Below are 25,542 nucleotides of genomic sequence, written 5' to 3'. Positions count from 1 at the left end.
GACAAATCTGGTTCCGATAACGCGCCCTGCCAAGACCGTTGATAAGCCTGGCCTAACCTTGCCAGATAAGGAAAGTCGGGGTCGAGGCAGGCGCGAAGGACATAAGTCGGAAGCCTCCCCCGACTTTCCCATCCAGAGTCCACACCAAGCCCCGTCGAATCATCACGCCCCCGTTCGTTTCGTTGCGATGCCGAATAATCCTCAGCATCAGTTCAGAATAGTCAAGAAGTGTCCGAAAGCGTATGTTGTTTCCTTCCTTCTCCACATGACGTTTTCCGCTTCCAGCCGAGCTGACAAACTCACCTGCTCTCAAGATGCAAGCGATGTCGCTCCATGAAAGTCAAGTGCTCCGGCGCTCAACCTTGCACTAGGTGTGGTCGCAAGAACGAAACATGCATATACGAAGCCGAAGAGAAGAAGGTATCAGTTCCTGAGAGGTAGGTTGCTTACATGACGCGTGGCTGCCTGGCCTTGTTGTCTCATTCCACCGCAGTTATCTCCGTGCCTTGGAGAGCCGTCAAGAGGCGCTCCCGACCCCCGGCTCCCTCCGTGACAACGCCGGTCCCTTCCGGCCCCGCCCTAGACACTCATCCGTCTCCGATTATGGGTCCTTGACCGTGGTTCCACCTGACGGATCCGTCGTGTCCGGTCAGGTGGAACCGGAGGAGGGTCTCACTCTTGGGACTCCCGAAGCCGAGCATGATGAAGATGAGCAAGAGCCGGGCTCTCTATCGGGCAATGAAGTGCTCGAGCCGGCTTTCCGACAGAACCCCCTCGTGGATAATGACTATGTGTTTGGACGAGCACTTGGACGATACTGTAATGCTGATCCCCTCTCCTCCAAGTGGGCTGGACGCTGACGAGATATCCCAGGGTACATGGGCCCGGCATCATCCTGGGCATTTTGTAGACGAGTCTTGGCCCTTCTTGGCAAGAATATTCCAGAAACCAACAATGAGTCTTTTCCTTGGCATCTTGACGGAGTGGCATTCCGTCTACAATGGAAGCCTCTGATGCCTGATGAACCGCCAGACGTGTCCAACCTCCCCCCTTCTGATTATGCCCTCTTTCTCATTCAGACAGCGAGGTTTTACCTGGGTCCGCTAGCATCTCTCATCGACGAGACAGAGTTTATCCGTCACATTAGGGAGCTTTACGAGGATGCCTCAGCCAAAGCGTCATCATGTAAGCTGTGGTATGCTCAGTATTTGCTGATGCTGGCATTTGGCAAGGCATTCCTCAGTGGAAGAAACGCCGATGGAAGCCCGCCTGGATATCAGTATGCCGCCAGAGCCATGCAGTTGATGCCTGAGCTGGCGGGTATTGCTCTGGATCCAGTGCTGTCCGCCCAGGCACTTACCCTGGCGGCTATCTACTTTCAATCCATTGATATGAGGGTAGCTGCCTTTCAGCATGTACGGACACTCTTCTTTGGGGTCTTAGGTATTACTACTAACCAACTCTTAGATAGGGCATGCCCTCCGTATCTGCGTGCTATCTGGCTTCCACAGGCATATGCCGGAAGAGGCCGTTGGCGCTCAACACTCCAAGCGCTGCCACAAGATCTTTTGGGTCGTCTACATGCTAGACCAGGAGTTTGCTGCCCTCATCGGCGCGACGAGCTCCATTCGTGACGAGGATATTACCAACAAGCTACCTTCCCAGGCGGATAACTCCTTGAACGCGCTTAGTCTTACGCTTCACGTTCAATTAGCCCGTTTAATAGCGAGAATCCTCGGAAGTATGTCCCCGCGTCTGATTTTTCGTTCTAGATACTGACTTGTTCAAGCGGTTTATGGCGTTGGCAAAGATTACGATGGGACTCTTATCAGCGATACGCAATCCATCCTGAGAAACCTGGCCGAGTTGAATCGAGATTTGAACGCCATTATTAATAACCATTTCCGGGATTCTATCAGTAAAGCTTCCAGAACGGCGACAAGACTTCTTTTGCAATATCACCACGTGAGCCACCCGGATGCTGCTTTGCGGACCCATTACTGACCTATCGTCTAGTGTGTGGTACTTACGACCCGACCCCAGATAATGTGCGCGTTACACATGCACATGGAGCAGTCGAAGACGCAAGTTACTCGGGGACTGACCCTGTCTCGTCCCGTCTCGTCGTTAATACAATCCTGCGTCGACTCTGCCATAGCTATCCTAAAGACACTTCGTGCCCTGGCCGATGAGGACCTCATTGGTGAGATTTCCAGACACTATCCAACTACTCCTTCTAACATGATATCTCAGAGGCATTCTTGCCTTTTCAAATCGAATACGCCTCGTCCTCCGCCTTCCTTCTCCATCTCATCCCTATTATATGCCCATCACTCCTACCAGACTATTCATGGCGGGACGACGTTCGATATGTTCTTGACACTTTAATTGCCAAAGGAAGCCTGGCTGCACCTCTCCGGAAGGTTGAGTTGGAGCAACTAGAGCAGAAGCTGTCTGCTCTGACGCCACCGAGCGACATTGCAAGTCCTCCGCCTCCTGCCGAGATGCATGAAACCCAACTAGAACACGGCGGTCCTGAACATGTTCAGCCGCACGCCCCTGACGAAATGGGATGGGATCTTTTTGCGGCTAATGCCATGGCTGGATTGACTCCTGGGGAGTTGCTGGATCTAGCGGAGCAACTGGATGTGGATAGCTTTCTTTACCAGCCCGAGTTGTAGTACATTTTGGGCAAATATTTATCCACAAGAAGTTAACTGAAAGTCTAGAGCCTGGGTCAAGAGAACAAAGCCCTGTTGTTAGCAGCTAGCATTTATGGGTTTCCTTGCGCGAGATAAGATACCGAGAATATGGCCAGATCAATTCATCTCATTCTTCCATGTCTTGTGTGACTATCTTCTCTATGATTACGAGAAAAGAGGTAGAATATTCGTAAATAAAAATCAGCAATAATCCCAAACTATCATTATCAATGGGAATCCTTGATTTCTAGTGCCATGATTCATTCATCCGTTTAGTTTACCCAGGCCACAATTTCCAACTCGATCAACATCCAAATGAAAGGACCATGTTTCGGCATACCGGTGAACTGCTACTCATAACCAGTCCAGTCTAGTAGTCTCCTTCGAGTGTGTCCCCCCACGTCATGCGAATATTGTACTGGAGCATGTCGGTCAGTTCACCCCGACCAACCCTGCAGGGACTGACACGTACAAGACGATGCTCGTCTCTGTCAAGAGTGACCAGGATGGAGCGCATCATATCGACATGCAGAGCGGCCAGGGGCTTGGTGTTCATGTCTCTAATTGGGTACATGTCGAAGCTGCGGGGCGGAACGATCCGGAGCTGCTGGCTTCGCAGCTTCTTTTGCACTTCGTTGAGAAGGTCGTACGGATGCTCTGGGGTTACGATGCCGTGGATTCTGCCGGAATGATCGTAACGGTACTCCATGTAGTGGATCATATCGGCGAGTTCGCCCACAAGGGTGCTGTCGTCCAATGCCGCGTCGATAATTCCCAGGAGGTACTTGGCACTCTCCAGCTTGTACATGTCAATTCTCATCATGTTGGTGAGATCAACGGCCTCTCTGTAGGCCTTCTTGAGGGATTTCATCGCGCTCGAAGTATCAGCAGCGTCTTGGGAAATTGCTCTGTAGCGGCGCGAAAGGGCATGTCCCTTGGCCTGGATCCCGGCCACCTTCTGAGCCAAGGTGCTGAGCGTTTCGACGCGTGTCTTGTGACCGCTTAGTTTGGTCTCGGCCTTATTAACTCGCATCCTACTCTTCTCGAGGTTCGCTTCGGCTTGTTTGAGGCTTCTTCCACGGGCTTGCAGGGCAATCTGCAACTTCTGTTCGAAATCCCAAGCAGTTGGGAAAGTTGCTGTCCACTTTGATGCGAAGCGTCAGCAGGGGGGCGACTGGAGCTATGGAAGTGACTTACCTCGTGAACCTCAAAGCACTTGCGCTTCACCTCCATGTTGTCTCTGATAGTCTCGTCCACGGCATTCTTGGCGACTTCCATTTCTTCGAGATACCGCTGAAGAGATGTCGTCTCGGATGCCACGTCATTCTGGACTGTGCGAAGACTCAGATGCAGCTCTGCTTGGACGAGTTTCGCTTCCTTTGACCACTTTCTCAAATCGTCCCCATGGGAGAGTAACTGAGGGGCGGAATGAGCGTCAGCTGGCTGATAACCCCATGCCAACAAAAATGATCAAGAAGTCTTGGCTATTGAACCTCTTTGACTTACCGAGTCCCGGTGCTCTAGAGCACAGCTGCAGCAAGCCTCGCCGCAGGAATACACGTTGAACCAGGCTGACTTCATGTCTTCAAGGACCGAGTCGGTCAGTGACGAAGGTTGACAGCTGCCTAAATGCTGAATGAGGGCCTTCAGGGTCGACATGGCACGCCCAGTGGCGCGAGCGAGGTTTCTTTGAGCGAGAAACTGATCGTTCAGGGTGCTGGATGAACAAGTGTCGGAGTCCTCTCTGATGGAGGTGAGTCGGGACTCAAGGTCCGAGACTTTTTTGTGGAAGTCCTTGCCCATGTCGAACTGCTTCTGTCTGTTTCTGTGTAGAAGACAGGTTGAGGAAAGAGTTGGAAGATGCAAGAGTTGAATGATCATCCTTATGCGCGCATTCAACCGTTTAAATATTCATCATTAGCTCTTTGAGACGTCATGCCCCCTCGTCACAGCTGCCGGCTCCCGTATCATGCCTCTTGGGCTTCTATCAGACTATATCATTTCGTCATCTTTTTGGTTAACTCTTCTTTGAAAAGGAAGAAGGCTTTATAATATGCGCTTGGCTATGCCTTTGATTAAACGGAAGCCGACGTTCAAAGGGTCGGTGAAATGTGCTTTGTTTACACACGTCACGGTCAAACATTATTGCCAGCATGACGCCTGGTTTCATGGATTACATGGTTAGGCCGCAATGAAAAATATCTTTCCATGATTAGTAACTAAGAGAGCATCGACTTATTCGCAATCATATAGCCTCCCTTATTCTGTGATTTTTAACACTTTACGACCTCGGCACCCTGCAGGATCATCTTTATCGCCAACCCAGCTATAGCACATGTTGCATTGTAACTCGCTCTATGGCAAAGAAAAAAAGATGCTCCAGAATAATATTAGTACAATGCTATCTCATGGAAATGATATCACCAGTCCGCCGCCCAATGCTTTCTTTAACCAGCCTACAGCATCAACATGAACAAAGCAAATGCACCACCAGCAGCTAACGCGCTGACCCTAGATAAGGATGCAACGTTTACACCCACCTCCGGGCCCAGAGTCTGAGTGCTGTTGATCTTGATGCAGGTCAGACGTGAGACAGTCTCGTTCATGATGCTGTACTTGCCCTGGCCCTTGACAAACAGAGTCAGCAGCGGGGTGATCCTATTCAGCTCAGGATAGGCAGTTGAGGCGTTGAGACCTCCTTGTTGGAACAAAGAGTCAGTTGGTTTCTTGATACATTCTAGGGGAGAAGTATCGCGACTTGCCTCGAATTCAACCAACTCGGTGAAAATTTCTGCCAGATTGCCCGACTTGGGCAGGATTGGCCAACAATCGCTGGACGAATTGCGAGAGCCCTCGATGTTTTCGAGCTTAGAGAGATCCTTGACAGAGATATGACCGATACCCTTGCCGCCTCCAGTGAGGTTGTCGCACGCATCAATGTCGTTCTTCAGGAGGTCCTCTTGGAGGGCCTTGCAAAGATCCCTTGACTTGCCTTCGGCAACCTTGGATGCACGATCCTGGATGGCATCGACACACCTCTGACCCATGACTTCGGCGCAAGTGTGTGAGCTGGACTCGTCAAATGTGTCTTGGGGAGGGTCATGGAAGATGGCAGCACAGCTGTGCACCTTATCTAGTGACACATCCTCCGGTATGCCGAGATAGTACACGGAGGTGAAGTCATCAGCACCACGCCCAGAAATGTTGACACCCTTGGCGATGGAGAAATAGTCAAGAGACTCTGGGACATCGGGGATACGGGTTAGACCGATGTTCTCAAATGTTAGGTTGGCGACGGTGCAGTGAGGGTCAAAGTTGTCCATGGAACAGGAGATCGCCTCGCAGCCGACGATGGTCTGATCCAGGTCTTGGGCATTTCCCATCAAGACCAACGATGAAAGGATGATAAAATGTGTAAAATGCGGCATAGTGAAAGAGTTGAACACAAAGCTGAAAGGGAATGCGAATGTTCAAACGAATCTTGCAAACTACCGAGACGAACCATATGCTGGAGAAGGGAACAGGGTATTTAATGACAAAAGCTGGAACCTGGAAACAGGCCATCCCGAGTATGAGGCCATCAGTGCACCCAACGAGGGCGGCAAAAATTGACGCATATCATGGGTGTCGAGTGTCTGAGTGCGCCTCAAAGTTTCAAGTAGTTAAATCGAGGCTCAGACGGCCTTGGTCTTCTATAACGGGAAGTGTAGGACGACCTGGTTTTGAAGACCCTGCTGTAGGTTAATGACCCGCCAATCAGGAAGCAACTTCATTGCGATGAACAACCACGTGCGCCACTTAGGCGCTTGATGAGACTGTGGAACGCGGACCTTGGGAGTTTGCTAGCCAATCACAGCACACCAAGGCAGGGTTCAAGATGGCCGTTGACCTCAATGTCTCACAAAGGGACCATCTGCCGCGGGCAGGGATATTCCTTACGCGTAAACGGCTTCACTTGGTCTCCTAGCCGCGCCTGGAATCTAATGGGTAATTTGTGGGCATGGAAGCCGACCTGGTCAAGGCCCGTCTCCCCACAAAATAGGCAGTCTTGCGTGATTGCAATCAAAGGCAGTTGATAAGCCATAATGAGATACAAAAGCAAGGCGTAGAAGGAAGGCGAGAGGGGCAGGGCCCTACAGGACCCAGTACTAAAAGTGTACGGGTCTCTTGGTTCAGACAGGCTTTCACTCTGCTTCCCGCTCTTCGTCTTTGTTCCTTGCCTTCCCTATCGCTTCCAAGAAAGACTTGACCGTTTGCTCGCGGTCAATCTTCTCGGTTCGCGTCCCCGTCACAGATATCCTTCCCATGCTCTCCTCCAACATCTCTACCGTCACCTCCATTACGTCCATGAACTCAAGAAGCCAACAGATGCGCCTCTCAAACCAGCCAGCTTTGTGAAAATCACGCGCGAGTGGTTTGTCTGCCCTCAAACGCTCATGCTGTAGCCAGAAGGCGTACCCTGATATTGACTGAACGATTGAGTATTCTAGTGGCCAAGGGCCACAGACAGTGTGTTTGAATTCGTCAGTTCTATAGTCGACTTCATATGTCATCTACTCCTGGCGTTAGCTCCCTTAAAAGTAAGTGTTGTAGACTGTACGGAATAAAAGGGCCGCTGCTTACCAGACGTTGGTGTTTCGACTTCGCCGCGAATTTCTCTCTTTCCCGTGTCGCACTTTCGATGTGGGCGTCGTATTTCCCTTTCAAATGAACCATCAACTCGGTTCGAAGCTTCGAAAAGTCAAATGACGCAAGTTGCTTCATATCCATCTCTAGAGTAGCGATGAAGTCTTCCTCCTCATCGAGTATTTCTTCAATGTCCTCGCCCTGAAGACCCGGCAAGCAAGCTTGCCAAGCTTCCTGTCCGAGGCCACGACCCCTCTGACAACAAACGTGGGCAATAGAGATGTCGGGCTCATCGCATCGAACTTTCCGAAGAAGAGATAGAAGCATTTGTTCTGCTGTTTGAATACCGCGATGTTCTTCAAGGAGAGTGAGCAATTCAAAGGCCCATACTGGCTCAGCCGTGTGATTAAAAACCGCGAAAGGACTGAAATCGAGCCCGAACATGGAGGATACATGACAGCCATCAGGAGAACACGGGCACATGCAGTCGTCCGCCGTGAAGGGATCAGCTCCTGCGGTTAGACAAAGCTTGATAGAGTCAACGGTATCCCAAGTGAGCCAGCTAAATGAGTTCAATCCTGAAAGAATGTCGAAAAAGATGGTGTGTCCGGTCTGGCTCACGTTACCAACATTCGTACCTTTTTCAATGCAGAACTGGATGAGTGGTGCGTTCTTCCATTTCGCTAGGGAGTTAATTGCCAACTTCCCTTTACTGTTCCTCTGATTGAAATTGTCGAACCCGTATTGGACAAGAGTCGATGCAATTTCAAGGTTACAGGCGTAGTGCATCAAGTTGTTGTCTCCCACCCCATCATCTTCGAACGTGAAATTGACGTCGTCGGAGAGCCGAATGAAGTGTGGAAGAAAATCCCTCCCCTCTATCGAAGCGGTACTGTGACTGAGAGCGCTCATAATAGCACACCGGACCAAAAGTTGAAAGTCGAAAGATTCGAACTTGGATTGGACAGCCAAGAGGGCGTCTAAAGCCAGGTTCCAGTGATCGCAAAAGAAGGCATAATCCAGAAAGGTCCACCGTAGTCTCGCGTCTCTGAGACCAAGATTGGCGCCTCTTGAGATGAGTAACTTTGCGACTCCCGTTTGCCCCATAGCTGCAGCGTACATCAGGGGAGTCACTCCGAATTCGTCAGTAACGTCTATGTCATGTCCTGCGTCTAACACGAGAAGACACATCTCTGGACGAGTAGTCACGATGTGCAAGGGTGTTTGTCCCAGGAAGTTGACATTATTCTCAAGTGGCTGCGATCTCTGCAACCAATACGCTGCGGAATCTACTGATCCGTTGAGAAGCACGTTGTGAAGGGTCGTCGATCCCGAATAGCCTAACATTATGAGGTTGAGTGGAGTTCAAACTGGCGGCTTGCGGGAGGGGACTTACTTGGGCTGTAGTTCAAAATCGTCCTCACATACTCAATGAAGAAGGGATCTGGAGTGTCTCCGGTGCCATACCAGTTTGGCGAACATTGCTCAGGCCATTGTTCTAGAGGGGATGCATGAATGGCGTCGGCCTTGAATCCAAGTTCTAGGATAGCATCAAGCAGGGCAAGGTGACGACCCTCCCCAATCCACTTTGCGCACTGGACAAGGAAACTGTTTTTTGAATTAAATTTGAGTTGACCGCAGACGTCTTGGAGAAGGCACACTCACCTTTGAGTCTCGCCCGCCAGCGTCATCTCGCACTCGGTGACGAGCAGGCGAAGTAGATCAAACTGATTGTCTTGCCGCCGCCCTATCCAAGGATATTGCAAAAGCGTCTACAGCAGTCATTGGATGAAAGTTCGGACTATTAGTAGGTTACAACTCACTTGAATATAGTTATTTCCTCCAGGATCCCTGTGATTTCTGAGAGAACGGTCGGACTGATGTAGTTCAATAAATCTCGCGCGGGCTTCGGGAAGCGAAATCAAGCCGTTCTCGAGACGCCATATGGTCTCGAAACCTGGGGACGTGTAGTTGACAATTCTCTCCACTTCGAGGGCAGGTTGAAGCTTGAACCATGACCCGTCAACCATGAAACCGATTCCAGCAACAATGGCTATTGGCACGCCGTACAGGGACAGCGCTAATCGTAGGCGGAGGTTGATACAACTGCACCCTGAGGCCCTATCATTCGGTTTACTGGTGAAACTGGAAAGAGGCGTGTATTGCAGGAACCAGAAACGGCCAGAGATGCCAGTTTGGTGGCATGAGCAGGTAGACTTTCGCGTCCCGCAACTACTCGAAGTCTTTGCTGTCGATAGAAGCATGCGATGCTGTTGCGGCGAATCCGAACTCGAATTAATCGCCACGTCGGTGCACGTTTTTGCTCCATCGGCGACTCTTTCGTGCTTCGCCTGCTGATCGCCCCCCTCTTGTGCTTGTGAGTTGGCCCCTGGCTCGAGTTCTTGGGTGCTTGGGGGCTGGCATTGTGCGGCCATAAACGCCCTGTTAACTTAGGTCAGCAGGAGCCAGGGAGGAATGATGGGTGAATATGGTACAGATTCAGAACGATGATGAGATCATTGATCTTTTCTCGAAGATCCTGAATTTGTTGTTTTGGGTGTCGAGCTAGCACCCTCTTCCAGTGACGACCGTGTCCCTCTCCCTTCTCTTGATGTTTCTCCAAGAGATCTCGAATGGTCAATTCGATGTTGCCATATCTCTGTTGCACATGGTCAATTATGCCGGTAACAGGTTGGTAGCCCTCCCAAGCCTTTAATAAAGTTACGGTCTGGTGGAGAATCTGAAGTCTTTCGAGGAGAGTTGTTAGATCTTTGCGCGCCTCGCCAGGTCTCAATCGCATCTGACGTAGGGCATCAATGCTTTTGGAAATCTGAATGGCAAAGGCGGCGATGCCCACGCCGGCGGAGACGAAGCCGACAATGACTTCAGCCATGGCCGACCCTGAAACTTGGTTGTGGGAGATTGCTGAGAGGGAAGTAAGACAAGAACTGGTAGCCATCTGAGCTTCAGGTTTTGGGCATCAACATTGCAAGCACAATTCTGCCTTGCCCATCCTCTGTTTGCCTTGCAGTACCATCGCTACCAATGAGGTGCGATTTCCAACCGCTGCGGACGTGAGAACTCGGCCTGCAGGACTGATTGCGCCACATGCATTGGCACCTCCCTATTCGTTGTCGACTTGGATCAGCTCCTACCCCCCGTCGCGTTAAAAAAAGCGAAGCTGTCTCTAGGTGCAGCTATCAAGAATCTCACAACCTTTTGTCTACCTATGAGGCAACATGCGACTCATCAGTACCACAACTCTAGAGATCGAAGAGTTCTTTGACATCTCCATACCCGAATATGCTATCCTGTCGCATACCTGGGGCGACGGCGAAGTGTCGCTGCAGGACTGGGCCGACCGTAAAAACCGCCGCTTCAAACCCGGTTTCCAGAAGATCATGTGGGCTTGCAACCAGGCTGTCAAAGACAAACTCGACTACGTCTGGGTAGACACCAACTGCATCGACAAGAGCAGCTCGGCAGAGCTCTCAGAAGCCATCAACTCCATGTTCAAGTGGTACCGGAGGTCCAATATCTGCTATGTGTACCTGGAAGACGTGCCGGCCATGACACTGGATCAATGTATTGAACCGGACAGTGTCTTTAGGAGCGCAAGATGGTTTACCAGGGGCTGGACCCTTCAGGAGCTAATCGCATCGCCAAATATCAACTTTTTCTCCAACGACTGGACGGCAATAGCTACAAAGCCAGAACTGGCACTCTGCATCTCCGAGATCACAGGAATCGCGTGGTCGTGTCTCCTCAAGGGCAGGCTCTCCAAGTCCCACCCACTGCGGAGATACAGCGTGGCCCAAAGGCTGGCATGGGCATCTCGCCGCTCGACGACGCGCATCGAGGACCAGGCTTACTCACTGCTTGGGCTCTTTGACATCACAATGCCCCTCGTTTATGGAGAGGGCCACGAAGCTTTCACCAGACTTCTCGGAGAAATCATCCACAAATACGCCGACCATAGCTTCGCCTCTCAGCTGCGATACGTTGACTTTCTCCCCCGGTCACCTATGGAGTTCTGCGACTCGCAGTCCGTGGTCGTCAGTAGCTCGCCGCAGCTACAGAAGCATTACATCCCCGGGGATCACCCGTATCCGTTTCATCTGACCAACACGGGCTTACAGATTACTCTGCCCATTGTGACCACCTTGGTGCCGCACTTTGTGTTTGGTGTTCTCGATTGCTGGGACCTTGAGAAAGCTAGCACCCAATCTACCCGCTCTGTCTCTCGGATATGGATACCGTTGCTTCAGAAGGGTCCTGAGCGACTGCAGCAATATTCGCGGTTGCTTTGGCCTCAAACCTTCTTCCCGGTGAAGCTAGTCCGGAAGGAGAGTATAATGGGATCAATGCATCCGAGCGACTACACCAGGGGAGGATCGCATAGCCAACTGTCAGAACATTCTCTCTTCTGGGCAGGGGAGGGATCATATACAGAATCTACGGCGACACCAATTTCAAAGTATGTCGATCCCCTATCAGCGGGTTTCCACAGAAGCATTCAAATTAAAAAGCCGTATGCGACTATTCTATCTGTTCCGCCGTGGTACCCTCGCGAGGCTGGAAGTCCGTTTCTGTTATGCTTTTCTCGAGGGACTGCTAACTATCGCCTCTATGGCATCTTTCCAAGCGACAGCACTTTGGACGCCGCATGGTTAGCAGAAAAGCCGCCTCTCCTACCACTAGTGTTACCACGCCGAATACAGGGCAACGTGGACAAGAGAGATGGCGGCGGCCTCTACGGCGCAGTGGTTGTCTTCAAGAAACGCCGAGTACGGCCTGCTAGGTTTGTCGCTATATGCTTGGCCAATATGGGACAACCAGATCATGATGAACGACGGATCAAGTTCATTCCCAGGTGTAAGGTTATCCGGGGTTGGGACACATGGAGAGCCCAAGACGTGCAAAACATCGACTTTGATGAGCTCTCTGATGTTGATGCCGAGGGCGAGGTGTTGGTCACGGTGCAGAAGGTGTCGAGTAATCCCAGGTCGGCGGCCCAGGGCTCTGAGTCCCGTTTCGTTGGCCTGACCCAGGTGGTCTTCGATAGAAGGCAGATGATAGATGAGTTGCATCTATCGCCTAACCAAGTCCCAAAGGCGCCGGAGGGCATCCTGCAGCACTATGGCCAAGAGTGTTCTGATGAAGATATAGGCGATTTGATATAGTAGGCAGCTGAGGATAAATTTATCAGGGCACAGAAGTTCAGTGGGCGTAAAAGCCAATGTTGCTCATGCTTGGTGCCGTGATGCGATCGATCTCAAACGCTCCAATGAAGGCAAGGCTGTTTACGCTACATTCACTGTCTACCATTGCGGTCAGTTCTCTCTGTCTTCCAGATCACTCTAATCACAGTGTTTTCAACTGTAGAAGTCAGAGTGGCATTCTAAACAGCCTCGTCGACTAAACATAACCCAAGAAGAAAAGAAGAATCTCCAACAGCCTCCTAACCTCCCCGGCTCAGCGTCTCAAACTGCTCATTGGTGAGAAAGTGGCCACCACCCGAGCATCGCCAGCCGTCGTTGGTCCTGGACCAGTCGTACCCGGCGTTGCACCTAGTCGCCTCTTTGAAGATCTTGTCCATCACCGGGTTGTCCCTCAAACTGACCTTGCCACCCACTGGAATGCTTCTGTACTGCTGTAGCTCCTCCTGCACTCTCTTCTGCGCTTCCTCTTTCTCAGCTTGCTTCCTCGCCTCTTCGGCCTCAACCTTTCGACGCTCCTCCTCTTCTTCTGCCTTTCTCTTAGCCTCTTCCTCCTCTGCTTTCTTCCTCGCTTCTTCCTCGGCTCTCTTCTTTGCTTCCTCTTCAGCCCTCTTGCGCTCCTCCTCCTCAGCTATCTTCAGCCGCGTCTCTCCTTCGATCGCGCGCTTGAGCTCGCCCTCCTGGCTTGGCTTGTAAATGCCCACACTCGGAGGTGCCTTGGCGCAGACGTCCCATTCGAGGATCGTGCGGCGTGGATGAAAGTAGACCTTGGTCTTCCATTCGCCCTCAACTAGTACAGCGGCAACAGCCGACAGGGCCGCAGATCCTTGAAATCCAACGTGCAAGCCTCCGGGGTTGTGTTTACTCACAGAATGTGAGTCTGTGACCCAGCCGCCAGAGTTGCGGTTGTAGGAGAACTCGTGAAGCTCATCACGATCGTCCGTGGTGTAAACACGAATCCCGAAGAAGGGCGACGCATAGTTCCAAGCAACCGCTGCGAGCATAGCCGTGGGAGGGAGCTTGTAGGCTGGAAGCTCCTCTGCGAAGATACCAGTATTAGCTTAAGTTCGTTCATGAAGTCACAATAAGGACAGTAGCATGTGAAGGATGGTTGTACTAACGTTCAACCCAGCCGGTGTGATCATCTGCGTAGACATACGCCAGCACGTCGTTTGTATCGACGAAAAACAGCCTCACTTCAGCCCAACCTCCCGAGATGGCAGTCAAGGGAGTGCCGACCTTGGCTCCGGAGGCGACTACAACACTTTTCTCGGCGATCCAACCCTTCCCAGGGTTGAAGATAGCCTCAAGAATAGAGTTGTCGGCAGCTTGGTAGAAGACGTGAATCTTTCCGTCTCCCGAGCGAACGACGTCCAGCTTCGTCTCAGGGAGGGGCTGAATGTCAGGGAACCCGGTCTTTTCACTCGTCTCAGTTCCGTTCTCGGTGGCGAGGATCGGCGTCAACTTCCATCCCGGCGTGGGTGGAATCAACTCTTCAGGCTTTGGGAGTGGAGCGTCAAAGTCGTCTTTGACCGTGGGCGAGAAGGAACTATGGTTGATGCGCTATGATATCGTCAGTGTTTGACATAATGTAGGGCATTATCGCTTCACCTCCTGAAGGTTCCCGCCGTTGGCCACATAGTAGACTCTGGTCTGTTCATAGTTAGCCCAACTTCATGCGAGAACTCAACATGACTAAGGATTATGCATACCTCCCACACCTCATTCGCCGGGTCAGCCCACCATCCAACGGAAGCAACAGGGCTCCCAGGAGCGGCATCATCCGCAACGAGGTCGTCCGAGGGCCCATGCCACTGCTGTGAAGTGCTATACCTAGACTCCCTCACGAGGGAGCAGCCCACGTTGTACCCATAGATGGATGGCTCAGTGTGGTAGACGCGGATGAAGGTGTTCTGTTCAGAGGCTGGCTTTGGCTCAGGTTTGGCATCGCACGGGCACTGCTTGATATTCACAGGGCTTGGCGGGTGCAAGAACGTGATGGCCGAGAGGTGGGACTTGGTATAGTGGGAGGACATGTTGATTGATGTCGGCTTCGGTGAATGGAGAAGGCGTCAAGAATGTGATGGAATGTTGCCTAGGGCTTATACTTGAAAAGCTCGCTTGGTATCTGAGAATATTCATGTTGGCTGTAGGCATCTTATATATTCATGAGGAACGAGTTTCCAGAGAGCACTGTCATCTCTCCCCCTTTCCGGAATTGCCGGACACCGTTGTAATCTGTTTGTTTTCCAATTCGACTATCTTGTTGAGCTTTGACCCTGTTCAGCCAGCCATTATACTGTATGTTGCCAATAGTCTCGAGGGCCTCTCTGGAGTTTGAGTGTTTTGAAATAGGGATTGAAAAGTGATCCACAAGGCCGCTTCACTGGCCGCATAGGGAGGAGTGAGGCCTAAGCTCAACAGAACCTATGGGCAAGGGTAAAATGGCTTAAGCCTGATGACAGCATATGCAACCTGGTCGACGGCATATGCAAGACGCTCACCACTGCCTAGTTAGATGCTTACCGCATGATTTCTTGTCTGGCAGCCCTTGAGAACGGTCGTTAATAGTTAGACTCATTGGATTTATACGACCTTTGGCTGGCTGAATAGAGGCCAACTTTATCTTCTAGGACTTAGACTTTCCGAGAGACCATACCGATGCAACTCAAAGGGTCCTAACACCAACGGGTCAACTCATATTATGTGGCCTTGCTAATCTTTTCTATCCCGTCCCTTGTCCTCTCCTGAATCATGATAGATAGGTACACACAGAAAAATTATTTGTTCTGTCCTAGGGGATATGAAACCTTGTTCTGTCCTCACGGATGTGACAAACTATAGAAGATCCACGGTGTGGCGCCAGCAATATCGGACATTTGTGAGCTGAGCATCCTTTACGTGCGGGGTGAGAAACCTCTTCGTTTTCAAGCCCCTTGTCAAGATGTCGATACGTCTTATGCATTGGTCCTAGTCGGTTTGTTTTTCTCAAGCACGTATTCATCTGGCGCCGGCGGGGCAATATGGCGAAGAGGACATGGTCATGCCCTGACGATTCTTCCCTGGGCTCGCAGGAGTGACTTGACGACACGCCTTTGGACGGGGTCTCGGACAACAACAAATCCCTATCTTTTTGGCGACCAGTGGCTACCTGATGACTCGGTCAGACCTTTTTTTCTGGTACTTGGCATGCCGTGACGTGTTCATTGGGTGAGGTGCATTCTCACCCCGCGCTGCAGGCTGCAGCAATGCTTACCGTTCATCTCTGGTCACGGCTGGCATAAGTACTGGGACGCTGATAACCTCCCCGCCTCGTATTTACCCGAGTGTGGCTGCTTACGAGGTTGATAGGCTTAAGCCAGTCAGCTTCGGTTTATTACGCTTGGAGTTGAATCTTCACTCCCCTCGTCGCGTATAACACTGTCCTCCAATTGCCGGGTTTTCTAGTAAGTTTTCTTTGCCTAGGCTGCCTATTCCTTCGTCTAGGAATGTGATTCATGAGGACTACGTGGCCTAGGTCTGGTCCTGGGCCTGGTGACATTGGGGAAGATGACTCCCTCTACTTACTTAGCGGCAAAAGTGTCTCAACCACCTAGATAGCCGTCCACTGGATGAGAAAGACGCTTTCTTTCAACTCGATCCAGTATATTGTAATTTGTCGCGCTCTACGGCCTATCACCGTTATTTCACATCTTAGGCCTAGATGACACCTCCGTGGAAAAGTGTTGGGAGATGTGCTATGTTCTAAACGAGGTCGTTATTTAACAAGCTGTTGTCTCTTGAATCATGTCCATGTTCTTCGACAATCTATATCTTCGATACTAAACTCTTGTATATATAACTCTACCTACGTGAGAATAGGGATGAATACCTTGGCACCTTACATCGGACGAAAGATGATCCGTGTGAGCGGTTGGTTGAGCAGCCTGATTACTGCCTGCTTTATCTTCTCTTTCGTCACTTTGACGAGGACTCAGCACTGCTCTTATGAGTCACGCCCAACTGCACTGGGCCCAAGAACCCAGGGCGATGATTTAAGCGATGCGTCAGAATCACAAAAAATCTCATGGCAATGGAAGCAGACAAGAAGCTCTTCAAGAGCTTGGCCATCTCCAATTCTGAGCTGACCAATGAGATCCAACAACTAGCCCGTTCAAGGAGCCAACAAAATGGCGATCATATCGCCATCAAAGCCCTGCTTCTGAGGTTGTACAATTCAATCGTCCGGCTCGCAGGACGACGAGGACACCCACCGGCCCCGAACAAGACCATCATTGAGGCCTATCACAGTTTCTTCGAACCCATAGAGGCACTCGCTGGACTTCCCATGGGCGACTTCCTAACTGCGCGCATGTTTATGTACCTTTCAACTGCATTGATTCACGATAAATCTCTCAATTTGAGGTTTAGCGAGAGCAAGGCCGCAGCCGCTTCGGCATTCTTATATGAGTTTTGCATCGAGCTGGACGACGGGTTGCTCGAGCCCCTGAAAAGGATATGGGCCAAGGATAACCAGGAGCAGTTCCACTGGGTCTTTTCCGAGTGTCCAGTTCAGCGCTCAGAAGAGTCGGGTATCGATCCTGCCAGATATCCAGACCTTACACAAGCGCTGTCGCCGGAGGAACTCAAAGCAGCAGGGGGGAAAGGACGGCAATGGTTTCGTTCAGACCCTAAGGATGAACCGGACTGGAAACTCTTCTCCACAAGGCTTCCTGATATTGATGACGAAGACACTGAGAATCTTCTTTGGAAATGCATAGGAACTGACGGTCCTATTTGCTCGGGCCGGGTCTACCGCACACTAAACAAGGACGCTGGCGAAGAATCTTTTCGCTCTGTTCCTGTTCTTCGAAGATCACGGCAGTTCATCCTTGATGCGCGGCAAATCTCAAAGCCCCTGATAACCAAACAGGGACGCCATCTCCTGGCGGGGATACTCTTTAGGGCAGAGATACCTACCGAAATCCGAGAAATGATTTGGACATATATGAGAGAGCTGCCGCCGCCTAGACAAACCGACTACCTCAAAGGCCTCGACATTGCCTCGGCCTACTCCCCTTTTCCAAAAGTCCCCGAGCCTTGCCAGGAGTGCAAGGGGAGAAAAGTAAGACGGCGAGACAAGAGCATAAAGGAAACTTGCCCAGAACACACCATTTACGTTTGGAATCTCCCTCTGCGCATGTTCCACGTTCTGCACCCGGAGGGGAACTCAGGATGGTGGCCCTGCGCGGAGGGTCTCGAATGTTCTGGGCACCATGACGATGAAGAATGGCGCGTGGAGGATCAAGACGAACTTCTAGGGTGGATTGACGCCGTCATTCTTGAACGCAACTATGAATGTTCCGAGCTCTACGATACAGGCTACGGTCCGCATGAATCCATCACCAGAAGCCCGAAAGAAGACGAGACGAGACGAGAGAGATTATTTTCAGAAAATGGTCCTTTCGTGGACGTAACGGAGCAGCGCAAGATGGAAGGCGGTCTCTGTGGTCCCCTGAGCGTGATGGCGCACAAAGCAGCAGTAGTCCAAGCGTGGAATGATGGGGGAGAAAGAAGAATCGAAACAGCCGAGGTTCAATGGGCGCTGGGACGCAACTTGGTCGAACAGGGGAGGGCTGAAGATACGATGAAGAACCTGTGGCATGGTACTACCCGTTCCTGTTGGTTTTGCCGAAGGTAAGCAACCGAGATGTCGTTCGTGAATGAGTCTGCTAACTCGGTAGACGTCCGCCGGATTATTTTAGTAGGCCACGTCACTTCCCACCCTTGATGGCTGACTCGTCAGACTCAGACACGGACTGAGAATAGGTACCTTCATGAGGCGTGATAGAACTATGCACAAAGTCTCTTCATTTGTTTGCCATTCGCATCAAAAGTGGGCATATGTAGCACTCAAACAAATGCAAACGCGAAGACGAGAAAATCCCTTTTGAGCTCTACCGATCAACTTCCGGCTGAGATCATATTGAGTGTCTTTGACAACCATTCTCTGCCGCAAGGCGAGGGCATTTCGACTCTCGCCGACCCCATCAGAAGGGCAGTTGAATCATAGACAATAAACGAGGACCCAGGAAGAATAAAATTTGCCAGCTTCTCAATATTCTTTTTATCCCGCACCTGATATTGTTCGCAGTTAGACAGTCTATAAAAAAAAGAAGATAAACTCGACCAATTGACGGAACCTGTCCCGATCGGAACCGGGCCATTTTGTAATTCCCCCGAGTCGCCACCTAGGTGCGTCAATGCATGAGGCACCGCTCCACATGCTGAAACAGGCCTAGATTTATCATGATTCTTGAGTCACCGAGTCGGCTGCGAAGACAAAGACTCCCGAGTTTGGCGGGACATGCTCTGCCGATGTTCCTGGATCCATATATAGATAGACTTGAACAGCCATGCTAGAGCCTTTGAGGGACGCTAAAATCAAGCCAGAATCAGACTTCTTTGCGATTTATTATACTTTCATTGCGGCTTAGAATACACCATGGCTCTCACTTTGGAAACAGCCGGAAAGATTCCAGCCAACGCCCCCTATTATGACCTCGGCCATCATAAGAGGCCAGTCGCCACCAAAAACCCAGACGCTCAAGAATGGTTCAACCGAGGACTCATTTGGGTGTATTCCTTCAACCACAGAGAGGCAGCTGCATGCTTCGAGCAGGTCATCAAACATGATCCAGAATGTGCCATGGGCTATTGGGGCGCCGCTTTTGCCTCGGGACCCAACTACAACAAGGTCTGGATGGCCTTTGACGAGAGGGATCTAAAGGTTTCTCTCAAAAAGTGCTACGACTATTCTCGAAAGGCGAAGGAGCTTTCGTCCGCTGCTACTCCCGCGGAACAGGGTCTCATCGAGGCCCTTCAACATCGCTTTCCGAGCACCGAGCCACCCAAAGATTTCACACCCGCTGTTCTGGCATACGCCGATGCCATGAGACAGGTTCATCGTCGCCTTGGCAAGGATGACTTGGACGTCATTACCCTCACGGCTGACGCATTGATGAACACGGCGCCTTGGAAGCTTTACGAGGCCATGACAGGAAAGCCCAACTTGGAAACCCCCGTTCTGGAGGTTCACGACGTGCTCGAGCGCGGTCTGGAGCTTCCAAGTGCAAAGAAGCACCCCGGAATCCTTCACATGTACATCCACCTGGTTGAGATGTCCAACAGCCCAGAGAAAGGCATCCGGGCAGCTGATTACCTACGCAACCTTGTCCCTGATGGTGGCCACATGGCTCACATGCCAAGTCATATTGACGTGCTCGTCGGGGACTATCGCCGAGCCCTGTACACCAATCTCGCCGCCACAATTGCCGACGACAAGTACTACGCCCGAGAGGGCGGCAAGAACTTTTACTCGTTTTACCGCATGCACAACTATCACTCGCTGATCAACGGAGCCATGATGGCGGGTCAAGCTCGTGAAGCCCTGGAGGCTACTGCACGCATGGAGGCCACCATCACCGAGGACATGCTCTTGGTCCAGTCTCCCCCCCTTGCGGATTGGCTCGAGTACTTCAAGTCAGTAAGGGTGCACGTTCTCATCCGCTTTGGAATGTGGGAGGAGCTCAAGAAGCTCCCTCTCCCAGAGAACAAGGAGCTCTACTGTGTCATGGAGGCTTCGGCCCATTACGGCAAGGCTATCGCGTGGGCTGCCACTGAAAACGTTGAGGAGGCCGACAAGGAGCGAGAGCTCTTCCATGAAGCCCTCAAGTGCGTTCCTGAGACACGACTCATCTTCCCCAACAAGGTTCTCGATGTGTTCCAGGTCGCCGTGGCGATGCTTGACGGAGAGATCGAGTATCGACGCGGCGACTACAAGCGAGCTTTTGAGAGCCTGCGTCTAGCGATCGAGAGAGACGACTCACTGATCTACGCGGAGCCTTGGCCCTGGATGCTCCCGGCCCGTCACCCATACGCGGCTCTACTTCTTGAGCAGGGACACGTCGAGGAAGCGGCACAGATTTACGCCGAGGACTTGGGACTCGACGACAAGCTGGTTCGAGCTCTTCGGCACCAGAACAACATCTGGGCGCTCCATGGGTACCACGAATGTCTAGTCCGCCTTGGACGCACAGCCGAGGCACGCATCATACAGAGGCAGCTCGCCATCGCCGCAGCGGGCGCGGACATTGAGATCAAGTCCTCTTGCTTCTGCCGACTGGAGACAATGGAGAATGGAAAACAGAGCTGCTGCAAGTAGGGTATTTGGTCTGATCTTGGAAAACAAAGCTCCTCTCTGGAGGATGGTTTCTGATTCGCACATCAAGTCATGATGTTTATTGTGCGGCCAAGAAGGATCTTCTTGCTAGATAGCCGCTAGAAAAGTATGTAACTAGGAAAACGAATACTAGCAAATGATCGAGTCTTTGAAAGCCAGCTCCACCTCAGAAGTCGATGTGTTGTAACTACAAAAACATTCCAAGTATCCAGCCCCTTCCTCTACTTGGTATCTTTGTGGATTTCGTCACTTAACAAACAAACAAGCTCCATAAGCGTGAATGGTGCGTGTTAGACTGCCTCTTTTGTTCCTCATTCATCGTTCAGCTTCCGTTCTGAGGGACATGAGGAGTGACGGCTGTACTTGGCTTTTCATGCAACAGGCAAGACACATGGGTCAAAAAGGAGGCGATTCGACTCTTTTATATGCATAATGAACTAGGTCTATATCTGTACCTCTATTGTCCTCCGCCCATAGCCATTTACTGCTGCTTGCGAGGCTCAGGACCCGGGTTGACCTGTGCCGCCTCCACAGCGGCCACAGCCTTGTTCTGATCTTCGTAAACCTTCTGAACCGTTGGCCGAGCCTCCATGCGCTTCATCCAAGCCCCAACCTTGGGGAACTTTTCATAAAGATCCTCTCCTCCAAATCTGGGAGCCCAGCGCTGCCAAGCCACAAAAGAAAGATCCGCAAGCGTGCACTTGTCACCGACGAGCCATTCTTTGTCGCCCAACGATCTCTCTAGAACGCTGTTGACTCTGTGGATCTCCTTGACGTAGCGGTCGATGGCGCTCTGCACCTTCTCGGGGTGGAATTTGGTGAACCAGGAGGCTTGCCCGTAGTAAGGGGCCTGGCCCGAGACTTGGAAGAAGAGCCACTGCTGAATCTCATGCTTCTGCTGAAAGTCGGTGTAGCCAAGCTTATGATCCTTGTCGTATTGCTCAGTAAGGTAGCTGACGATGGCTCCAGATTCCCAAAGGGTCAGGCCCGTGTTTGGATCCTCAATCGTGGGTAGGCGTCCGTTCGGACAGAGGGACAGGTATGGTTCCTTCTTGACATCGGTGAAGTTGACGAATCTGGTTTCGTATGAGATTTCCAGTTCCTCCATGACGAGAGCGACCTTCCAAGGGTTAGGCCCATATTGGTGCGAGTAAAGAATGATGGGTTGCATTGTGAGAAATGACTGATGTTGAATAGTGTGAAATGTGTATCCTGCCCCGAGACATCTTTAGCACGAACCGTCATGTCTTATACTATTTCGATATGTTGTTTAGTACAAGACACGGATCAATTAAGTCATTATCCCGAGCTCGCTTCACCTCCTATTGCATTTCCCTGCTATTACTCACATCGGGGATCTCCATATGGGTGGGACATCGGTGACCAGATCCCCTAAATCAAGACCCCGAAAGGTGCCCGAAGGCCTTGGCGCCGAAAGTATAATCCATGATAGCTATAGGACCTCCTAGTTAATTGCATCGAAATTTTAGAATAATGTGGAGATACACTCAGCTCGCTAAGCCAATATGCTGGCAACACCAGCTTAGGTGTACCACACTGCTCGCATTCAGTTTTGAATATATCTTTCACTCAAGGAGGAACACGCACACTATAACTTCTTGACCTGGCTTCTATTCCTTTCTTGACTCTTCCTTTCTCCTCCTCTTCATTTATATTTTCAGTGTATATGCTTCTGGGCCGGTCAAATGCCCATCGAATCACATTCAACCAACCTGTTAGCAAGTAATCGCAGAGCTAAGAGCGCCGTGCACGCCATAGAAGTTTGTAGTGTAATTGTAATTGCCAGTTGTCACCTGCCCAGTCTCACCATCATGCAGGCTGAGAGTTCCACGGCATCAGACCAGCCAGCCTGAGGTTGAAAATGATCCGTTCGGACGCCGACTTGATCCGAACCAATCGCCTGTGGCCGGCTTTCCTCGGCAGGCAGCGTCAGATAAGTCAAGTCATCATCAGCTCAGGCAGTGCCCAAATGTGCACATTTGTCGACTGCTCACATCGAATCGTCTATTATACACTGCCACCACCACCCGCCCCAGTCCCCTGTGTGTTGAATGTCTTGCCGATCTGACCATGGGTGCGAGAAAGGTTGAAAAGCGAACGCCTGCCTGTGAGGCATGCCCCGGCGCTGCTTTGCTCCCACAAACCTCTGTTGTCTCTGTGGACGGCGTAGGGTCTGCTATGGTTAGTCGCCTGATTTGTTTCGGTCCTTTGTGGTGACCGGTTTTCCAATCACTTCATACTGACCAGCCAAGTTACCAGCTCCAGTCTCTGTGGCCGTGTGGCAGTGTGTGAGTTTTCCCAGACTGTTCCTTTTTTACAGCGCCGACTAACGTTTGGGGAGTGCAACTGTGGGTTTGAATCGCAAGTATCTACGTCTCGCATCTGTTGTTGCTGCAGTCATTATCGGTGCTCGAGCTGCAATTACGCATTTATTTACTCATATTAAAAAATACTTCCTCAAAACTCTGTGCTAGGTTCCACTAGTGCAAGCAAGGGTTATTCAACATGAACTCATCAACTCGATCTTCGAACTTGGTCATCATCGACTCATCCGCGTACGAATGGGATGAGAGGTTCATCAGCGGCCAGCCCCAAACCTATCAGTCACAAAACACTCCATTTGTTGTAGGCAGATCCGAAATAGCGTCGAGCCATGTGCCTACCGCGGCTAACGAACTCATCGATTGCTTTTTAACTGTACTGGGTGATCGTGGTGTGCCACATGGGCCCAGTACTTATCAAGACCTGGACCTTCGAGCTTTATGTACCGGATGCAACATGAAAACAGTCGAAGATGGTCTGGAGGACAACGTCAAGAAGCCCATTGCACTGCTGGATGACAGATCTCGGTTGGCCGACAAGCAACTGGCTGTAGCAGGATACAGGCGTGCAAATCCTGGGCTGTTAAACGTGAGCCAACTGTTAGTTGAGCTGAAAAAGGCGGTATGCTGAAGAACAAAGAATTAGTGTGTACTCGGATGCTAATTACCTGATCGATTAGAGATACAATTGCCGTGGCCAGCCCGATGCTGAAAGAAGGCTTTTGTGAGATGCTTATGCACGAGAGATTATATCAGAGCCTCACTAACGTACTTACTAGATATGTGACAAATCCAGACAGTTGGGTGATCATGGTCTTGCTGTCCACCGCATCTCCCGAGCAAGCACTGTACCTCACCGAGTTTTTCTACAAGTACCTCGGCTCTAAAACTTCCCTTGGCATACATCGCCCGGTTCGTTTAACTTCTCGAGATACTTGCTGGATACCCACTGACTGATCCCTTTTCTAGCCACGAGGAGTTCTTTCTTTCGCATTGGAGTTTCACTTACAGTTCTATGTCTGGCGCGAAGAAGATGTATTGCGGGAAGATCCGAGAAAGAAGAAGAGCGATAAGCCCCTGCGAAGGTCGTTTCGACTTAACCACATTGATGAAGCAGTTTCCGAAGGGGTTTCTCAGGTCTGCATTTACGAGGCCCAGATCTCGTGTCTAGTAGCAGGCCTGGACAACCATTCATGGATGGCATATCTGTTCATCGACACATACTATCAGGAAGACTCCTCTTCTGAGAGTGTGGGGTATTATAACTCCCAGGAAGACCTCAGAACGGATCCTCTCGCAGCTGGCACAGTGGACTCTGATCTGCCAATATGGACTCCGAGAGAGTACTTCCTCGTTGTGTACGAGTGTCGGCTGAAGCAAGTCAAGCACGCTCTTCAGAACCTGGTCTCGAGACTGTTGCTGAAGCTGGAGCCCTACGTAAGATTTCAATCTTCGCTGAAACCGATCTTCTTAGAACTGACATCGTGGCCTCAACTGAAGATTCAAGATTCCATGACCCTTGCCCCTCGTCCTACAGACGAAGGCATCTCACCAGCCCAAAAGAAGAAGATACAGCAGATGTTGAACGAAGCCAGTAGGGTGTTACGACAAACCATTCACTCGATCTGTAAGGCCGTCGAGGTCTGGGACAGATTCAGCAACCGGGATGCAGCCTACCTATCAGACATCCTCCGACCTAGAAGCGGCAGGCCGGACCCGATCCCCCCTTTTAGAGTTGTTGCCAGAATAGGGGAGCACATCGACGGACTGAGGGATCTTCAGCGTCTCGCCGAACAGCAGCAAGAACTTTGCGCGGGCCTTGCCCGTGAGGTATGTCGACTATTTAGGGGACGGCGAGGAGTGGCCGATTGTCCATCTAAGAAACTTACAACGTCAGCTGGAAATGGAGCTCGTCATGGAAGACAACGAGATCACTGTCCAGCAACAGGCAACGGGCGAATTACTAAAGACCTTGACAGCAATCAGTGTAGTGAGTAACACGTGAATAATCCCCCACATTGGCCAACTCCGGTGCTTACTATTCCAAGCTATTCCTACCCCTGACGGCCACGGCTGCTCTGTTCAGCATGCAGCCAGGCGTTCTACCCCCTAGCTTCTACACCGGAAAGTCATTTCTGCTTTGCTGGCTCCTGCCCACGTTTGTTGCAGTGGTAGCTGGTGTATACTACAACCGAAAATCGTTCCGGCTGAGCCGTTCTCGAAGAGGAGAGGCCTCGCTCCAGGATCACATCTACTCACTACAAATGCGAGGCCGGTATACCGAGTCGGCAAGGTCTTTGCTCTCAATGGGAGCAGATATCTCATACAGGGATGATATTGAACTTGGGCCTGTTTCACGTGTGGCGAGCTTTCTTGACTAGGGGAATGGTTTCTTATTTCTCAATGACGTCTCCGTCGTACACAAGATCAAA

The 25,542-nt window shown here is 51.1% G+C and overlaps 10 protein-coding genes across 10 annotated transcripts; 5 read left to right on the top strand and 5 right to left on the bottom strand.

The window, feature by feature from the left end:
• Positions 1 to 187: 187 nt before the first annotated feature.
• NCS54_00177100 (Zn(2)-C6 fungal-type domain-containing protein) lies at positions 188 to 2,681 on the top strand (the record flags this gene model as incomplete). The annotated part of the gene is made up of 8 exons (XM_053147389.1): positions 188 to 240; positions 315 to 437; positions 494 to 819; positions 874 to 1,415; positions 1,468 to 1,741; positions 1,790 to 1,965; positions 2,017 to 2,203; positions 2,254 to 2,681. The coding sequence occupies 8 exons, from the start codon at positions 188 to 190 to the stop codon at positions 2,679 to 2,681; spliced, it is 2,109 nt and encodes a 702-aa protein (XP_053003364.1).
• A 391-nt stretch (positions 2,682 to 3,072) lies between these two features.
• NCS54_00177000 (Hypothetical protein) lies at positions 3,073 to 4,505 on the bottom strand (the record flags this gene model as incomplete). The annotated part of the gene is made up of 3 exons (XM_053147388.1): positions 3,073 to 3,846; positions 3,900 to 4,118; positions 4,209 to 4,505. The coding sequence occupies 3 exons, from the start codon at positions 4,503 to 4,505 to the stop codon at positions 3,073 to 3,075; spliced, it is 1,290 nt and encodes a 429-aa protein (XP_053003363.1).
• A 653-nt stretch (positions 4,506 to 5,158) lies between these two features.
• NCS54_00176900 (Hypothetical protein) lies at positions 5,159 to 6,130 on the bottom strand (the record flags this gene model as incomplete). Its single annotated transcript, XM_053147387.1, has 1 exon — positions 5,159 to 6,130. One exon carries the CDS (start codon positions 6,128 to 6,130, stop codon positions 5,159 to 5,161), a length of 972 nt encoding a protein of 323 aa, XP_053003362.1.
• Positions 6,131 to 6,886: 756 nt separating this feature from the next.
• Positions 6,887 to 10,221, bottom strand: NCS54_00176800 (Hypothetical protein; the record flags this gene model as incomplete). The annotated part of the gene is made up of 6 exons (XM_053147386.1): positions 6,887 to 7,255; positions 7,326 to 8,668; positions 8,725 to 8,936; positions 8,994 to 9,100; positions 9,152 to 9,770; positions 9,824 to 10,221. The coding sequence occupies 6 exons, from the start codon at positions 10,219 to 10,221 to the stop codon at positions 6,887 to 6,889; spliced, it is 3,048 nt and encodes a 1,015-aa protein (XP_053003361.1).
• A 346-nt stretch (positions 10,222 to 10,567) lies between these two features.
• NCS54_00176700 (HET domain-containing protein) lies at positions 10,568 to 12,511 on the top strand (the record flags this gene model as incomplete). The annotated part of the gene is made up of 1 exon (XM_053147385.1): positions 10,568 to 12,511. The coding sequence occupies one exon, from the start codon at positions 10,568 to 10,570 to the stop codon at positions 12,509 to 12,511; it is 1,944 nt and encodes a 647-aa protein (XP_053003360.1).
• A 278-nt stretch (positions 12,512 to 12,789) lies between these two features.
• Positions 12,790 to 14,583, bottom strand: NCS54_00176600 (Fucose-specific lectin; the record flags this gene model as incomplete). The annotated part of the gene is made up of 4 exons (XM_053147384.1): positions 12,790 to 13,586; positions 13,669 to 14,110; positions 14,159 to 14,200; positions 14,260 to 14,583. 4 exons carry the CDS (start codon positions 14,581 to 14,583, stop codon positions 12,790 to 12,792), a joined length of 1,605 nt encoding a protein of 534 aa, XP_053003359.1.
• A 2,036-nt stretch (positions 14,584 to 16,619) lies between these two features.
• Positions 16,620 to 18,227, top strand: NCS54_00176500 (Hypothetical protein; the record flags this gene model as incomplete). Its single annotated transcript, XM_053147383.1, has 1 exon — positions 16,620 to 18,227. One exon carries the CDS (start codon positions 16,620 to 16,622, stop codon positions 18,225 to 18,227), a length of 1,608 nt encoding a protein of 535 aa, XP_053003358.1.
• Positions 18,228 to 19,031: 804 nt separating this feature from the next.
• NCS54_00176400 (Hypothetical protein) lies at positions 19,032 to 20,750 on the top strand (the record flags this gene model as incomplete). Its single annotated transcript, XM_053147382.1, has 1 exon — positions 19,032 to 20,750. One exon carries the CDS (start codon positions 19,032 to 19,034, stop codon positions 20,748 to 20,750), a length of 1,719 nt encoding a protein of 572 aa, XP_053003357.1.
• A 499-nt stretch (positions 20,751 to 21,249) lies between these two features.
• NCS54_00176300 (Hypothetical protein) lies at positions 21,250 to 21,939 on the bottom strand (the record flags this gene model as incomplete). The annotated part of the gene is made up of 1 exon (XM_053147381.1): positions 21,250 to 21,939. One exon carries the CDS (start codon positions 21,937 to 21,939, stop codon positions 21,250 to 21,252), a length of 690 nt encoding a protein of 229 aa, XP_053003356.1.
• Positions 21,940 to 23,294: 1,355 nt separating this feature from the next.
• Positions 23,295 to 25,491, top strand: NCS54_00176200 (Hypothetical protein; the record flags this gene model as incomplete). The annotated part of the gene is made up of 5 exons (XM_053147380.1): positions 23,295 to 23,710; positions 23,791 to 24,022; positions 24,080 to 24,940; positions 25,008 to 25,100; positions 25,159 to 25,491. 5 exons carry the CDS (start codon positions 23,295 to 23,297, stop codon positions 25,489 to 25,491), a joined length of 1,935 nt encoding a protein of 644 aa, XP_053003355.1.
• Between the last annotated feature and the right edge of the window lie 51 nt (positions 25,492 to 25,542).

The sequence above is a fragment of the Fusarium falciforme genome, chromosome 1 (genome assembly GCF_026873545.1).
Source record: "Fusarium falciforme chromosome 1, complete sequence".
NCBI classification, from domain to species: Eukaryota; Fungi; Ascomycota; class Sordariomycetes; order Hypocreales; family Nectriaceae; genus Fusarium; species Fusarium falciforme.
Note: the sequence above shows the minus strand (reverse complement) of the source record. Positions and strands in the feature narration are given on the sequence as shown.